General features: G+C 56.6%; 1 protein-coding gene across 6 annotated transcripts in view; it reads left to right on the top strand.

Annotated features, from left to right (window-relative positions):
• Window positions 1-17263, top strand: part of ABR (ABR activator of RhoGEF and GTPase) — a 178360-nt gene that overhangs the window by 82563 nt on the left and 78534 nt on the right. For 4 of the 6 annotated variants that reach the window (XM_067714640.1, XM_067714644.1, XM_067714643.1 and 1 more), the window contains exon 2: window positions 3199-3383. In XM_067714640.1, coding sequence (XP_067570741.1) covers window positions 3199-3383 — 185 coding nt within the window. Of the gene's footprint in view, window positions 1-3198; window positions 3384-12554; window positions 12702-15210; window positions 15710-17263 lie in introns of those variants that run through there. The other 2 variants (XM_067714645.1, XM_067714642.1) reach the window with 2 other exon arrangements.

The following is a 17263-nucleotide window of genomic DNA, read 5'->3' as shown; positions in this document are numbered from 1 at the left end:
AGGCATTTTTCTTCTGTCATGTAAAAGAAGTCCAGAGGTAGACATTCCTGGGGTGGTATGTTGGCTCACTGTGCCGTCACGGGCCCAAGCTCCTAGCTTTGTGCTCAGCGATATTCAGCACTGGGTTCTATCCTCAAGGTCCCCTCATGGCTCAGTATGGCTGCTGGAGCTCCAGCTCTCCTATCTGCTTTCCAAACTGGCAACAGAAGGAGGAAGCATGGAGAGAGGGGAAAAATACCTTCCAGTGAAAACAATCTCAGCAACTTTCTTCAAAGTTCCACACATATCCACTCAACATCTCATTGGCCAGAACTTCATCACGTGGCCCACACCACTAGGAAAAGTAGCCTTTTAGCTAGCCACGGAGCACACTGCCACTCCAAAGATAGTGAGATTTCTGTTACTAGGAGGGGAAATGGATATTGGCTGTCAGCAGCCTCCTCTGCCTTTTCTCTTTTGACACCTGCTGGCCAAGCCATGGTCCACTCAGCCTTCCTGTCTGTGGACCTGCACAGACTGAAGGCTGTGCTTGGCAGATTTCCACCCTCCTGAGTCCCCAGGGCTCCTGCTTTCTCAAAGGGTTGTTTCTCTGTCTTTTGTATCCCTTTTCCTGGTAGGATTCTCCGGGGTCTCTGGCTGGCTTCCTGGGCTGTCAGGGTCTCCTGGAGGTTGGAATGAAAGGGACAGTATCCAGGAACATCTGCAGAGAGCTCTGCGGGCACTCTCCTCCACGCCCGGGCACCCCGCTGTTGTGGCTGGCAGCCCTCTCTCCCCTCCTTGGTCAGCCTCCCCAGACGAGGGCTGTAGAAGGAGATTTCCCTAGAAGATTAGTGAGATTCAGAGGGGGAAAAATGGCATTTGGAGACAGACTTGGATTCAGATCCTTTCTGTGCAAATCTCTCTGAGACTCAGTGACTCTGCCTGTGAACTGGGGATCGTGAGAGCAGCCTCTCCGATGTGGCTAGGTTGAGATGTGGGGTCCAGGGGCACCACTCTGATAAGGATGAATTGGGCACACATGGTGGAAGGCTGCCAGAGGCCTTCCCACCCTGCTGTGACCCAGGCAGCTGCAGACTGTGCGGCAGAGTCAAGCCTCACCACTTTCCCTGTGGTCCCTTCTCCCCTTGCCCTTGGGAAATATCCTGAGAGTGAAGGCTCTGGTCCTGTGACCCCTGGGAATTGGTCAGTGTCCAGGAGAATCAGCGGGGCCTGCTGGAATCTGAACGGATGGCCAGGCCAGGGTTCATCAGAGTTCACATCCCCCGCTTGACTCTAGGCACCAACAGGGCAGCCTGGAGCCTCCTGGAGGAAAGACCGCAGGTTAACGTGGTGTTTCGTTCCCTCCTCGTGCTTCTCCAAAGTGAGTAGGTCTCACCAAACAGCCGGGCTCCCTCGCAGTGCCAGACTCGGGCAGCCCGGATGCTGTGGTTCCTCTTCCTCCCTCCCAGGATCACTGGGGGCACTAGAGGGCCACGCACTGTAGGAGTTCTGAGCTGGGACGCCAGGGGGGACACTGTGGAGGAAGTGATATCTGAGCAGTTGATGGGACAGACCCAGCCAGGGGTGGAGGTGGGGGAGGGTCCCTCACACAGCTGTAGGAGAGACCCCCACTGGGGGGGTGGAAATAGCAGAGTCGGCTTACCCCCACCTGCTCCTGAGACAGAAGCCCTGTGTCCTCCCGGCAGTGGGTCTTGTTTCCCGGGTGCCTGGCACACACACGTCCCAGTGTCTGGATGGCTAGGTCCTGTGGTTCTTCACGTGCACGCCTGTCCTGGGGAAAAAAATAATAGCTCACGTCCCTGACAGCTTAATGGGCCGTCAGCACAGGACTGGAGAGGAAGTCGGCAGGAACAGGTGCAGCGAGGCTGGGGGACGCTCTCGGCTGCCAAAGGGGCAGATTGGACTGAGTGTGGCCGTGGCCGGGCGCCCTGGTGACCCGTTGACACCATTCTCAGGCTGCCTGCGGCCCCCGGGGGCTGGTGTGTTGTGACAGGAGGAGGAGCCAGGGCCCCCGCTGAGAACTTGGCTCAGGCCTCAGACCTGAGAGGGACGGTGCATTCCTCTGCCCATTCACTCACTCCACACACGTTCCCAAGAACCTGACCCACGTGGGCCGTGGCTGCTGGGCACACAGCGATGGCTGTCACCCAGTTCCCGCGCCAGGTGCTCAGGGACGAATGGACAGGATCACTGGGGGCACTAGAGGGCCATGCACTGTAGGAGTTCTGAGCTGGGATGCTGGGGGCGGGGTGGGGGGGGACACTGTGGAGGAGGTGATATCTGAGCAGATGATGGGACAGACCCAGCCAGGGGTGGAGGTGGGGGAGGGTCCCTCACACAGCTGTAGGAGAGACCCACACTGGTGGGGTGTGATGAGGGCCTTTCTGAGATGCTGCCTTGTGCCCCCATGGACCCGGCCTGCTGTCCAGGAAGGGGGTGTCTGGGTGGGGGCTCTGGCCCCTGAGTGGTGCTGGCAGAGCCGATGGGGTTGACGGCAGCTTGACTTCCCTGTGGCTGTTTCTTCCCTCCTTTTCCCAAGGAATCCTACATTGAAATTACAGAAATAAGTGCCGGCTTTCGAGAAGTCTGCTGTGCAACCGCATGCCTGCCAGGCCCGGCCGCCTTCTCGCCCATGCTCTGCCAGCCTTGGGCTCTGACCTTTGCGGAGCCTTGTTCGAGGGGTGAGGGCTCCCTCGGGTGCCGTTCCTCAGCCCCCACCCCGAACCCTGCTCTGCCCCCCGATCCAGGGATGGGGCTCAGTGTACAAATGGTACCCAAAGAGGAGGGGCTCAGGAAGTGACATCGCTCGGCCCGCCCGCACCTCCTTATTCCCTATAAAAAGCAAAATGGTGACTCAGAGAGGAGAGTTGGAAGCGTCCTGCTGCCTGCTACCACTGTTAATTTTTAGACTTGGAATTAGGCAGGAGGCAAAGGAAACAGCAGCTCGAAATACGCGACTGACATGCTATTAAGCCGGTGGCAATAGCGGAGGCGCTCCCGGTCGACTCCCAGCGGCGCCTGAACCGCAGCGCCTGGTGCCTGCTGGCGCTCCGGGCCGCGCAGCCCTGCCCGGGCTGGGCGTGGATGGTGCGGCCCGGGGCATGGCAGCTGGGGACCGCCGCCGGCGCCCACTGCGCTACCAGTCCCTGGCAGCCCTCGTGGAGGACTCTCAGTGGCCTTTCTTGTTCCTTGTCTCAGACTTCAGCTACGGGGCAGACGACTACGACGGAGAGGGGAATGAAGAGCAGAAGGGGCCCCCGGAGGGCTCGGAGACCATGCCGTACATCGATGAGTCGCCCACCATGTCGCCCCAGCTCAGTGCCCGGAACCAGGGTGGCGGGGACAGCATCTCCCCCACCCCACCTGAGGGGCTGGCACCTGGGGTAGGTACACCTGCTTTTCCTTCTGGGTTTGGGAAGAGGGGGCTTTGGGGGAGGGGGGGCAGGCAGGCATGGGTGTCGTGGGCCAGGCTCTGCTTGGAGCGCTACTGGGGTGCAGGACTCGGGAAATTTGGGCTTGCTCTTGGTGCTCCTGGGCCTCTCAGATTAGCCCCCGCCCCCCGCCTGCTGGTCTCTCTGCCACTGCTGCACCTACCCCTGCCTCTTCTACCAGCCATCTGCTCCCCCTGCCTCCTGGACACCTCACTTGCTCTTTCAGCTTTCTCTCTCAGTTCTTCTCTAGCAGGATGGGACCTTGTGGGAGGGAACAGGCTCTCCGCTCTGGGCCCGGGCTGGGCAGTGGCTGCATATGTGAGTTGTGGGCTATAAACGCACAGGTCCCAGCTCAGCAAACCAAGGCTGGCCTCCGCGCGGCAGTGGGGGGAGTGAGCTTCTCCTGTAGCATTCCCTGAGGACCCAGGGCCCCGTCCAGCCCTCCTCTGTTGACTCTGGAAGGGAATGAGCCGTAATGGTGTCCACCTCTCCTCTTGTCCACCGATGAGAGCTCTGCTCCAAAGAGAAGCATTTTACAAGCAATATTGAGGATGTGCTCCGAGACAGGCGGAGGGATAGAGATGCGAGGAGGTTTGCAATCCTTGTAATTAATGCTGTTCCTGGGCCCAGAGACCAGCTCTGTCCGTGCTCAGCTTGTGCGAGTGTGTCTGAGACACAAGAGCAAGTGAGACAGAGGGATTCCTGGGGGCTATTTTTCAGAAATTGGGAAGAATCAAATTTCTTCTTGGGCGGGGGGTGGGGGGGTGGCTTGGATTGCTTGGTCCTGCTTGGTAGGGGGCGTGTCCAGGTGTGTTTTGTAGGGGGGGGGTCCCCTTTCTTCCCTCTATTACCCTCGAGGAGCAGTCACTGAGTTGCTGCGAGATACTTGTTTCTCTCCTGCAGGGCCCAGCACACACCCACTCCAGCCAGGGGACTGCCTGGACCCTACCATTTCTTGCGAACCCCCTGCTTCCTTCCCTCCCAGCCTCCTCGGCCACCCTCCACCCCTGCGTAGAGCTCTCACCCCCTCTTCACACAGCCGGGTGGCTGTTATAGCCTTTGGCAACAAGGGCCTTGGCAACCAGCTTCCCACTTGGGGGAAGCCACATTGTTGCCATGGCAACAGAAGCCTAGGCAGAGCTTACCAGCTGCCAGGCAGTGCAAGTTTGGGAAGGGATGGTGGGGGCAGGTGGGAGGTGGAAGTGATGGGCAAGGGCATCGATCAGGTTCAGGCCCCCCACAGCTGACGTTCTGGGGTATTGTCCTGTTGTCCTAAGGAAGGGTGGCAGGTGAGAGACAGCCATCTTGGACCTGCGGGGCAGGATTCTTGCTACTGATGGAGGAGAGGGTGCTCTGGGACCTGAACTGACTCTAACCAGGGGAAGCAAAGTGACAGCTCTCGCTTCCCGTCTCTGCCTTTAGGTCTCTGACCACAACAGGGCTTAGAGACATCCCCCTCCCATCCCGGAGACTCAGCTATTACCCCTGTGAGCTGGTGCAGAAAGAGTCACTGTAGGACTCAACACAGCACCAGGAATCCTGGCTGAGAGTTGAGAACGTGTGGCCAGATTAGAGCCACTTGCTGAAGAGAAAAGCCATTTATTTCCCTTTCTCCTCTGCCTTCCTGTCCTGTCTCCTTCCCTCATCACATGACCACCTTGCTGGAGTGCTTTTTGTCCATCGACTTTTAGGTTCCCTGGTGGAAGGTACTCAGGTGCTTTCTCTAGTGAAACGGGTCACAGGCATAACAGGGAGATGCCCCCACCTGGAGCTCTGAGGCTTCGGGGCAGGGACTTCCTTTACTACGATGCTGCCCATTTTGCTTGGTGACTCCCAAGGGAAGAGCTTGGTTTGAGGACTTTGAAATCCAAGAGATGCTACAGTGACAACTGGCCAAAGTGCTTGCGAAGCCCAGGATTAATTTTTGCACCATTGTCTAGAAATTATACAAGGTAGGGGTGGGGAGCATTAATCCAACTTGGAGATCCTAGCAAAGATTCCAGCCCAGTGTACCCGCTGCCTGCCTACCTTCCCTCCTGAGTTGCATTTCTGCCCTCTCTGCTGTGTCACTGGCCCCATCTAGTGGACTCAGCAAGTATTGCTGTGTACGTTGGGGTGCTGGAGAGAGTTGACACACCTCTTCCGGAGTACTTGAGGGCTGTTTCAGTTTTTTTTTTAAAAAAAAAAAAGGAAAGAAAAAGAAAGCCAAGGTTTCTGCTGCTTGGCTCTGCTCATTTGACCAGGCAGGTCCCCTCCCTGCCAGGCTTCCTGTTGGGGCGTTGGGAACCAAGGGGACTTTTGGACCAAATCAGATGATTGTTCTAGATATTCAGATATCTACCCTCTGGCAGCCGGACATTCCACACGCAAATGTGCATCCAACTTGTTCCTGGAAGCCCAAGGTTTGGTCTTTATATTAGGGTTCTCCAGAGAAACAGAACCATTAGGTTACAGAGAGAGAAGGATTGATTTATTAGAAGGAATTGTCTCACTAGATTATGGAGACTGAAAGGTCCCAAGATCTGCAGTCAGCAAGCTAGAGACCCGGGAGAACGGACAGTATAGTTAGTTCCAGTCTGAGTCCAAAGGCTGGAGAATCAGGAGAGTTGATGGTGTAAGCTCTAGTCCGTATTGAGTCCAAAGGCAGGAGAAGACCTATGTCCCAGCTCAAAGACAGGCAGAGAGAGTGAATTCTCACTTATTTAGCCTTTTTGTTCTATCCAGACCTTCAACTGATGAGATGAGGCCCACCCACATTGGGAAGGCAACCTGCTTTACTCAGTCAACTGATTCAAGTGTTAATCTCATCCAGAAACACCCTCACAGACACACCCAGAATAATGTGTGGCCAAACGTCTAGGTATCTGTGGCCCCGTCAGGTTGATGCATAAAACTAGCCCTCACGGTCTTACTCTCCCAGCAGCTCAGAGAATGGAAGGGACGTGAGCTCTGCATAGATGAACATGTTCTGCTCTCTAGCTGTGGGACTCTGGATCAGTGTCATAGCCCCTCTGAGCCTCAGTTTCCTCATCTCTAAATAGGACTAATCACCTGAAGGGTTGTTGAGAGGACGGACTGGGATAGCTCAGGTGAGGCCTGCAGCGCTGGGCCTGGCTCACTGTGGGTCCTCAGTCCTTGGCACCCAGGGCCCACGAGACTCTTCTCACCAGCCATTAGAGGGGTGGGGAGCCCAGAGCACTGCGAGGACCTGGTCTAATGAAATATTTGCTGGACAGCAACTGAATCTGCTTTTGCAACCTCCTTTCTGGGGTCAGATCTGTCCTCCCAGGTGTGGTAGCCCAGATGAAACTGGGTCTCCGGTGTTGCAGGACAAATGCTCTTCACTCCCCAGAACGCCCTGCAGCCTCACTCTGCCCTCACCTTAGATGTGCCCCAGTGTGCAGCCCAGCGAGGTATCAGGGTGAAAGCTGAAGCCCCGCCCTGCAGACCCTCACTCTCCCCAAGCCCAGGCTGAGTACAGCTCCCTCTGGTGGCTCAGTTCAGCAGAGAGGGCCTGCTTTCACCCTGGGAAGGACGGGCGGGACTCTGCATCTCACTGACAAGCGGGGCACATGTTCCCCTGCCAGGACCGTGGTCATTCAGAAAAGCGTGTGCCCCACAAGCCATGGACTCCTCTGACTCCCCTCTCGGGAGGCACCGTGAAAGGGGCCACAAGGCAGAGAGAAGATCTGGTTGTTGTCTCAGTGCCACCACTTCCTAGCTGTGTGACCTGAGGGATTTCACTCATCTGAGCTCCAGTTCGCTCATCTGTAAAGTGAAGATACTGAGAATTTCCTCCCTCCTGACCTCACACAGCTCTTGGGAGGCTTCTATGAGATGCTGCCAGTAAAGTCTGTACATGTTAGTACTGCACTAACTGCTGAATTGAGGAGTTTAGACTCCAGACGGCAGGATAATTTAAAGATAGGTGGGGGAGAGTTGAGATGATCGCCGTTGTCATCCTCATCTTCCCCCTCCCCCGCACAACCCCCCCTTCCTCACAGCTACTTAGACTCACCTTGAGCCTTTTACATGGGGAGCCAGAGATATACTTAAACTTGGTCTTTCTTTTATTCTTTTTTTTGGCCGTGCCTGCATGTGGGATCTTAGTTCCCTGACTGGGGATTGAACCCGTGCCCGTTGCATTGGAAGAGCAGAGTCTTAACCACTGGACTGTCAGGAAATCCCTAAACTTGGGTCTTTCTGACGCTGGAGTCTGTGTGGTGCTCCCAGGTCCCCTCAGATACCACCTCCCTTGTGAAGGTTTTCCAGCCCATGGCTGAGCCCTCCCCTGTCTGGGGACCATGCACAGTTACTTGTGGGGCACGTCTGCCCTGCGAGATCCAGAGCCCTGATCCCCGATCATCTCCGGGACCCGCATCAGCAGCTCCCGGGCACCTAGGAGTATTCACCCGGCGTTTATGGAATTGAATCAAGTAGCACTGGGTTGGCCAGGGAGCAGGGAGGCAGGGCAGATACAGTCTCAGGGGATGAAGCTAGGACGAACTGCTGCCCCCTCTTCCCTTCCTGGTCCCTTCTGAAGCCTTGGGGTTTGGGATCTGAGGTGCAGGACGAGGAGGTCGCTTCTAGGTGAAAGGAGAAGCCACGTGGCAAGCCGGGAACATCTGAGGTGGTGTCCCGGTCTGCTCTCTTTGGACGGCGTTCGAGGCCTGGGCTGGGTGGGTTGGCGGCTGCCCTTTATCTTTACGCCTCCCAGGAGTTTCCAGATGCAGGTAAAACCAGAGACATCTCTCCTCAGGTTGCCGACCTCCTGCCTCAGCAGCCTTGCTCCCCATTGCCCCCTTTCTGGATCTTGGTCCCCACTCCAAAGAGGAGGAGCTTGCCTGGCTCCCACTACATGCCAGGTGCTTCATCACCACCTATCCCTGCAACCACTGGGAGAGCCCCCCATTTTGTAGATGAAGGAGCTATGGCTCAGGGGGTTCCTTGGCTTGTGTGAGTTGAGGGGGATGTGAATAGGAAGTAGGGAGACAGTGCCCTGGTTGTGGTCCTCAGCCCCTCCATGGCTGGTGCTCCCTGGCATTTCTGGCTCATCGCCCCCCTTTCACACATGGCTGGGATCTGGGCTTCCCTGACTGACCACACGCAGCCGACCTGGAGCATCCCGTAGTGCTCACAGCCTGCCTGGGATCTCCCTCTCCCTGCTACTGTGCTGTGTGTTTCACATCAGCCAGTAAGGCGACTTCCAAAGCAACATGTATTCGGTGAAGGTTTGCTCATTTCCTGCAGGTCCCGGGGACAGTGGATAGGAGAGTGAGCCAGACCCATTCTCTGTCCTTGAGGTTCGGGAGTCTTTGGGGGTGGGGCAGGGAGGCCAACCGACCCGCCTAATCGCGCCAAGAGGTGTGAAATTGCCCCTGAGAACGCCTTCAGTTTGAGACGTTTGGCCACACAGGTGAGCCGCCAGGGGGCAGAGGCTGGATGTCCCCCTGGGCTCTGGGTTCTGCCAGGGTGCAGAAGGGCAGGGAGCATCCCAGCAGCAGGCTGGCTCTTACCCATGGACTCTCTTTTCCATCCTCCTCACCTAGTTCCTCCGCTAGTGGGTGCTAGCACTTTCTTCCCACGATGATGCTCTGATGATGCCCTTGTGGACCTTCCTCCCACAGGGTTATGGGCTGGTTGCTTCTGTCTGAAAAGCCACACAGCCCCCCTCCTGCCTATGTGGCAGAAAGAAGAAGAGAGAGAAGAGAAACGCTTCCATAGCGCTTACTAAATGCCAGGCACTGTTGTAGCACTTTATAAATACTAACTCATTTAGTCCTCACCACACCTTGGGAAGCAGGCACCGTTACTGCCCCATTTTACAGATGCGAAAACTAAGGTGCAAAGAGGTGACATAACCCACCTGAGGTCCCACAGCTGGTCAGTGGTGGGTGCTCACCACCGCTGTTCTCTGCCACCTCTCCAAAACAGGAACCTCAGTGCCCTTGCCTTATGTCTTTCTGGTTCTGTGATTTTGGATAACCTGTAGAGTCTTGGTCCCCTCAGCTGTAAATAAGGATAAATACCTCCTATCTGGAAGGGCTGCTGGGAGGACCGAGTGACACAGTGCCCCTGGCACTGGCCCCTGGGGTCAGTTCTCATTGGCCCAGGGTCTGCTGAGCTCCAGAAAGTCTGGAGGTGGGACTTGAGCTCCTACCAAGGAAGTTGGAAGGGCCAGGGATAGGCAGAGAGGAGGGAGAGGGGGCTCCAAGGCAGGTCAAGGCCTGGAGGTGAGAATGCACCTGGCCCTTTCATGGGACAGCAAACAGCAGAAGTTGTTGTCAACCGTTTGATCAGTTGAGTCATCAGCAAGGGCCCCACTGCCCTTGTTAGGGCTGACTTGGTGGCTTCCTGCTGGGTACAGAGTGAGCAGTGTTTTAGAAACAGTAATCTGATGTCAGCAGGAGGGATGCACTGAAACACTGTCTGGTCACTCCCTGTAAAATTCTTCAATGCCTGCCCGTAGCAATGCTGTCAAGGCCGCGCCTGACCTGACCACTCGACCTCTGCCTACCTCTGCAGGCTCATTACAACCTCCCAGCTAGACTGTGAGCTCTGCCACGGAGCTTTGTCACTTTTGTACCAAAATGTTTGCTCACTGCAAACTGTAGTGCCTAGAACTGCTCCTGGCACATAAGAGATGCCTAGTAAGTATTGGTTGAATGGATGAAGACTTGCCACCCAGACTGAACTCATTTCATTATGCCTCATGCTATCCTGTCTGCCCCTGAGTCCCCCTGGCATGGCTAATCCCTGTTCATTTTCAGGTAGAAGTTTTTTTTGTTTTGTTTTGTTTTGTTTTTTGCGGTACGCGGGCCTCTCACTGTTGTGGCCTCTCCCATTGCGGAGCACAGGCTCCGGACGCGCAGGCTCAGCGGCCATGGCTCACGGGCCCAGCCGCTCTGCGGCATGTGGGATCTTCCCGGACCGGGGCACGAACCCGTGTCCCCTGCATTGGCAGGCGGACTCTCAACCACTGCGCCACCAGGGAAGCCCCAGGTAGGAGTTTTAATGTCACCTCCTCTGGAGAACCTTCTGTGACTCTCTACTTGCCCAATTATAGCACTTACCACACTTCTTTTTTAAATTTCTTTATTTTTCCTGATTACGTCACTGAAAATTCTAACTTTACAGAAACATATAATATGGAAAGTGAAAGTCTCCTTAAGTCTCATCCTACAGAGAGAATGTCTGTTAAGAGACATCTTCTTTTTCCATGTGAGATAGTACATATATATATATATACACATATATGTAAAAAGTACATTTTTCTCTGTGTATATATTATATATATATACTTTTTAAAAAAGTGGGATCATACTATTAATACTGTTATGCAATTTTCTCTGGTTATTTAATAAGTCTTGGACATCTTGCATATCAGTAATTAAAGAGCAACTCATTCTCCTTCATGACTGTATGCAGTGTTTCTTTTAATGGTTGTACCATAATTCCCTTAGCCAGTCCTCTTCTGTTAGACATTTGGGCTGTTTCCAGTCTTTCACTGGTGTAACCATCATTGCAGTGAACATCTTTGTACAAAGATCTTTGAGTCCTTGTAGAAATGTTTTTGCAGAAAAATTCCTTAACGTGGAGGTGCTGAGTCAGAGGGTGAGAGCACATGAAATCACAATAGCTTTTTCCACGTTATTCTTTCTGGAAGAGTTGTACCTTAGCCCCAGAGTTCTGAGATCGTGCCCTTCCCCTGGCCCTGCCTTGGCTCACGGTGGTCAGTCTGTCCCCGAGACCATCAGCCCCCACGGAGGTAGAGACAAAGCGTCCCACTTGTGGCTGTGTCCTGGATGCTAGCACAGCACCTGGTGCATGGTGGGCAATGAATAGATACTTGTTGATTGAGTGGGTAAGGGAATGAGGGGATGGAGAATGAGTGTGAGAGAAGGCTGTTGGGTTTGGGGAGAGTAAACTGTTGGTGGCGTGGAAAGCGTGGATTTGGTGGGTGTCTGAAATCTCAGTCCGTGCCCCTTGTTCGTGGGGGAGTGGTTCCCGCCCACTTCTCCAGGTTCACCACCTGCCCCTTTTCTGTCCTCCAGCTGTGCTTCCTGGGGTTCCTTACAAAACATTTTCCTCCCTTTGCCTGGAAATGCTTCCCCTTTTTAAGATGCTGCTCAGAAGCCACGCCTCTGTGGAGCTTTACCTCTCAGGCAGGGTTAGTGCCTTTGTCCTGTGTGCCCACTGTGTTGACCAGTGAGAACACTGCCTCATTTGTTTATATGTCCTTCACCCCCTGTGGGTTGAGAGCATTCTAATGGCAAGGCCTGTGTCTCCCAGGTCTGTGTATTTGTAATGCCAGGCCTTCTCTGGGTTGAATGAACAGATAGGTGGACAGGCAAGATCAGAAGTCAAAGTGGAATATTATTGCGGTTATGTAGGTGTGAGATTCTACAAACCTTGGTTGGGGTGGTGGCTTTGGGAAAGGAAGAGAAGGAAGAACCAAGGGGACTTGGTGAAAGGGACGTGGGGCCCGAGGGAAGGAAGAGTCACAAGATGGCGGCCCCGCCAACAGAAGTGGAGAAGCCAGAAGGGGAGGCCGGTTTAGGGAGGGGGAAGGGTCGTTTGGTCTGGAGATGTGGAGCTGAGGGGCTGCTCATGGGACAAGTGAGGAGAACCAGCTGACAGCACAGATGTCACACTGCAGCAGAGCAAGATGTTGGAGCTGCAGATGGTGATGGGCAGCCGTTGGCCTAGCAGTGAGAAGGGATGAGTTCTCCAAGGGTAGAGAGCAGAGGGCTGCGGCCTGGTCCGAAGGGGCGACTCCACACGTACAGGAGGCAGGAAGAAGAAGGGCCAGCCGGAACCAGAGCGATCAGAGGCAGCATCAGCACGGCCACAGAAGCTGAGGGATTTAAGAGCAGCCAGACTGCAGAGGCTGAGGAGCAGAGAAGGCGGCCTCTGACTTTGGAATAAGGCCGTTTAGAGGCCTTTGGAGCAGCTGCTTCTCTGGAGAGGAGGGTCCGGAGCCAGGCCAAAGCAGGCAGAGTTGTAGAGGACGCAGGGAGGAAGCTCGTGTCCAGGGCATTGGTAGGGGAAAGGGAGGAAGCACCATTGGGACTTGTGAGTCACTTCCCTCCAGGGGCAGAACTGAGTGGAGTCTGTGTGCCCAGTGGAGATGGAAGGGCATTCAAATTACTCACTGGAATTTCCAGCCAACCCGGGTGGGGTGGAGTGGAGATGCCTTGGATGTTCAGGGAGCAGCTTCTGAGAGCTTTCAGAGTTTGGAAGAAGTGGGTGTCGACACTGCCGTGCTAGGTAGGGGCATGGGGAGTGGAGACAGGGGTACTCTCGGAGACTCCTGAGGGCCCCTCATGTTCCTTTGGGTGGGGGAAGGGACACTGTGCCGGGGGGGGGGTCCCTTGGGCTGTTAGGCCCTTCTCCCATTACACCTGCTTGTCCGACCGGAGCGGGCAGCCCATGCCGTGCACTCGGAGCCTGCAGGATGGGAGACAGACTGGCACAGAGCCCCGGGCTGGCACACTTGTGCCCTGGGGAATGCCAGGCCTGATTTTTCCCAAGCGCTGGGAACAGCCTCACCCGCCCAAACCAAATGAGGAATTGTGGCTGAGAGGGCCCTTCAGATCTACGCCAGCTATTTATAACCCAGCCCAGGCGGGGACAGGGAAGAACCAGGGATGAGGGAGAGGGCGGGTGTGGGGTGGGCTGTGCCGCTGGGGAGCCCCGTCAGCCCTGAGGCCCCAGAGAACCTACGCCAAATCCCTCGGTCTGCATTTCAGCTATGGTGACAGGGAGAAACCTTTTACTGGTGAGGACAGCTCTAACAGAATGGCAGGAGCCCCACCCAGAGCTCAGAACCTCCACAGACTTTTTTGGGGGAGTTGGGATAAGGAACCATGTCCATTCCTCTCCTTTTTCCCTCCTCGCTCTTCCTCAACCCTCCACCCAGCTTGGAGGATCAGTCAAGGGCCCTGTTCTCAGCTGAGATGCCCAGTGGGAAGGAGAGGTGATGACCCCAGGTGGGCCTAGGATGGCGCGCCGTTAACCCCTCTTTGGAATGCATTTCCAAACGAGCTCCAAAGAGCTGGACTCTTCCCCCTGTGGCCATACAGTTGCCACCTGACAGGGGATGTGCCGTGTGTATAAGGAGGCCGGTGGTAGACACACGAGGCATTAATGGACAACTCAGACACTGTATCATTAAGAACCACACTGGCTGGTCTGGCAACTGTGTACTGGGAGAGACACTTGTGAGCTAGAAGCATCAGGAAGATTTTGAGGAAATCCCTGACTAGAGACATGGTTTGGGGGCTGGTGGGAGATTGAGGGGATTGGCGTGAGTGGGGCTGGAGCTTCAGGGCTCATTACTCAGAATCCGGAGTTTTCACTTGATCTGTCCGGCTGGTGGCACGTATTATACAGGTTTATAAAGATAAGTAGTGGGCTGGTCGTGTGTGAAGCTGAATTTGATTCCAAGATGCCAGGTCCAGTGATGAAATGGGACAGAGGTGATATTCAAGGAACAACCCCCCCCCACACACACCCCTCCCAACCTTCCCTCAAAGAAACACAACCAACTGCAAGAAGGCAGCAACCTTGTCTGTGGGCTTGATTCAGTGCACAGATGTGTTTCATTGAGACTGCATCATGTTTTGTTTTTTAAATATAATTTATCTGCCATCATTTTTAAGTTGAGAGCTATCACCTAACAATCCGGATTCCAGCTTCTCTTGAACAATCCAAGATGGGGCAACCTTGAGCCTGCACTGCCCCTGGCAGCCAGCAGCTGGAGCTGAGTGACAGTTTCTTCAGTTCACCTGGTCCCTACCTGGCTCATTTCACTAACTAATCTTACCTGCACCCTCTTGGGTGCTGGAGTTGGCAACCTTTGCCCTAGGTGTTGTGAAAGAGCTTTTCCCAGCTGCTGCCCTTAAACTCCACCCCCATGAGAGTAGATGGATTACATCTCTGGATGGGGCTAGGGGACCAGAGTTTAGCTTCTGTAACCATGGAAGAAGCCAGGGGAAGCAGGCTGGGGGTGGGCAGGGCTGGCGTGCTCCTGGTCCTGGGTTAAGTGTACCCTCCCCTGTGGGGCTGGTTCTACTGGGCCCAGGCCCCTCTTGAGGGAGAAGAGCTCTGAGGAGGTGTGGTGTTGCTAATCTGTGAGTAGGAGGTGTGGCACCTCCGGCTGCCCGAGGCGGCCCAGCTGCAGCCCCTGGCTGGCACTTGTGCTTTCGTGGCGAGGCAGGTCAGGCCTCCTTTGCACAAAGCCTTGTTCCCTCAGCCACGGTGGCGATGTAAAGAAACTATGGTTTCTCACCAGGGCTTGGCCTCCCTTCCTCAAAGGTGTCAGAGCCTGAGGCGGAAATGAGAAGGGGCTCGTAGGCATCCCAAGGTGACACCGAGGTTGGCCCGGGGGCCCGCGAGGCTGTGCGGGCAGCTGCTCGTCCGCTCCGCCCCCGCCTGCCCGCGGGGCCGGTGAGGGGCTGTAAATAAAGCCTGTCTCTGGGAAGCGGACCTCCCCCTGCGCCCGGCCCGGCTGCGGCCTCGTCGCCCCTCCTCCGCGCTCCAGAAGCCTCCGCCAGCCGGCTGGCCCGGCGACCGCAGAGAGGGAACGGCTCCACCTCACCCGTCGAGTCGTGCATTTCCTGTGTCTTGAGAGCGAACGCGAACCTCCGCGTCCAGGAGGGCGGGATCTGTGGGGCCGGCGGCGGCGGCGGCGGCGGCGGGGCGCCCGGCCGGGCTGGGAGCGGCGGCAGGGAACGGGGCCCCGCCTGCCTGGAGAGCCGGCGCGCACGGCAGGAAGGGCCGCGGCGGCCGGCAGGGGCGCGCGGGCTCCGGTGACAGCCCTGGAATCGCGGCGGCGGCAGCGGCGGCGGAGCTCCCCGCGAGAGGCGGCCGGGGCCGCACGGACGCCCCGCTTCCCCTTTCTCCGGGAGGACCCGGAGCCGGCGGGCGGGAGAAGGCTCATAATGGAGCCTTTCATCGGCAGCCGGTGGCCGGGCGCCAGGACGGACTCCGGGGAGGCCCGCGTGCTGGTTTAGGCCTGCCCTGCACGCTCTTCCCGTCCCCGCCTGCCGGCCTCGCTCCTGGGCGCCGGCGGCCACGGCTGCCGCTGCCGCTGCTGCTGGGACCCTGCTTCCTGTTTGCCCTCCGCGGCTCCCGCTGCCATGGAAGAGGAAGAGGAGGCGATAGGCTTTTTGGACAAGGTCCTGGAGGATGAAGATGTGTTTCTCCTGGAGGAGTGCGAGCTGGGAACCCCGACCAGCCCCGGCTCAGGGTCCCCATTCTTGGTGGCTGTGAAGGTGGGAATGTGACACGCCCTGGATGCTTGTCGGGGGAGGGGGCAGGGCTCGCAGCTCTGACTGCCGAAGTCTGTGCGGCAGAAATGGCTGATTTGTGCACAAACCTTGTGGCCGAGTGGAAGCACCTCAGCCTGAGAGGGGCTGGCGCCTGCCTGCCAAGGGATGCAAGGGGCTGTGCTCTGGGCACAGCTGTTCCTGGGGGAGAGGCGCAGTGCCCGCCGCCTCCCCCTGGACCAGTTGTCCTCAGGGGGAGTGGCTGCTGGCTTTCCCCAGGCCAGTTGTGCAGAGGGCTTTCTCTGGCAGTGACATGAGTCCCCTGGTGGGCACGCCAGTGGTGTCAGCCTGCTGCCCCAGAGGGGCTGGTCGACGTGAAACTAGGAGGCCGTAATTCCTTGTTTCCATGGCAGCAGTGGGATAAGTGCACTTGTGAAGTTCAGGCCAAGGGAGCCACTCTCTTCCAAGCAAGTGGAATCTGGTGAATCTGGGCTAGGGCATGAGAGCATTTGGAGAGATCGAGAGCCAGAGGTCCCTGAACTTCCTTGAAGGGAAAGAATTGGATCAGCCGAAGAGGGGCGGTAACAGCTGGCTTGGAGGCAGGAGCCAGGTGGCTAGGCACTTTACCCAAGGTGGGCATAGGCAGGAAGCATCTGCTGGACCCCAGCCCACCGACTCTGGGGCTGTCTCGGCAGCAATGCCTCTGTTTAATCAGAGAAGTTGCCTCGAAGGTAGAGCAGGAGGGGAGTGGTTGCCTCAATCCCCTTCTCTTCACGCCCCCCCACCCCGCCCCCCCACCCCGCCCCAGGGGCCGGGATTCCACTTGAAAGTGCACCAGTGCTGCCTAAGGCATGCGCACCACACCGTCCTTCCTTTCTTTCACCTCTAACCTCAGTGTTTTGCTCATCTCCTCTCTGTTCTGTGGCTTGAAGGGAGGGCCAGTGAGAACGTATGGCAGGGAGTTCACAGACTGCAAGCCAGGCTGCCTAACAGAGCGCCCATCTTGTGGGGCCCGAGCCTGTCTGCCCTGGCAGCACTGCACCCCAGAGGGCATGGTGCACGGAGCATTGCTCTGGGCAGGAGGCTGTCGCTGAGCCTCTCTGGGCCTCTTTGTCCCTCCTGTAAGATGGGGATCACTGCCCTGCTCCACCCGTGCTACAGTGTGGGTCAGAGGAGGAGCTAATGGAGGTAAAAATAGACTGCAGACCCACGGGTAGATGGCTGATGTGTGGAAGGGGCGGAGCAGTCGCTGTAGGCCTGGGTGTGGGGCAGAGAGGAGCCGTAACGGGAGGCTGGCAGTGGCTGGCGCCCCAGCCCTGGTTTTCTCATCTGGTGCTACCTCTGCACACTGGGGTAAGTCACATCTCTCACTGGGCCCCCAGGGCCTTGCCCTTAGGGTCTGCCCAGCCATCCCAGGAACAGGATGGGGAAAAGTCTGTTTATGAGGCAAGAGCACCTGCTGGGAGCTTAGTAGTAGTAGTGTGTAGGGTGGGACCTCTGTGGGTTCCTAACGGCCCTTCTCTGAGACACCCTCCCCAGCACAGATGGGGTTCCACTCAT

Source organism: Pseudorca crassidens, chromosome 19, assembly GCF_039906515.1.
Source record: "Pseudorca crassidens isolate mPseCra1 chromosome 19, mPseCra1.hap1, whole genome shotgun sequence".
NCBI classification, from domain to species: domain Eukaryota; kingdom Metazoa; phylum Chordata; class Mammalia; order Artiodactyla; family Delphinidae; genus Pseudorca; species Pseudorca crassidens.
The sequence above is the reverse complement of the archived record's forward strand: the minus strand, read 5'-3'. Positions and strand labels throughout refer to the sequence as shown.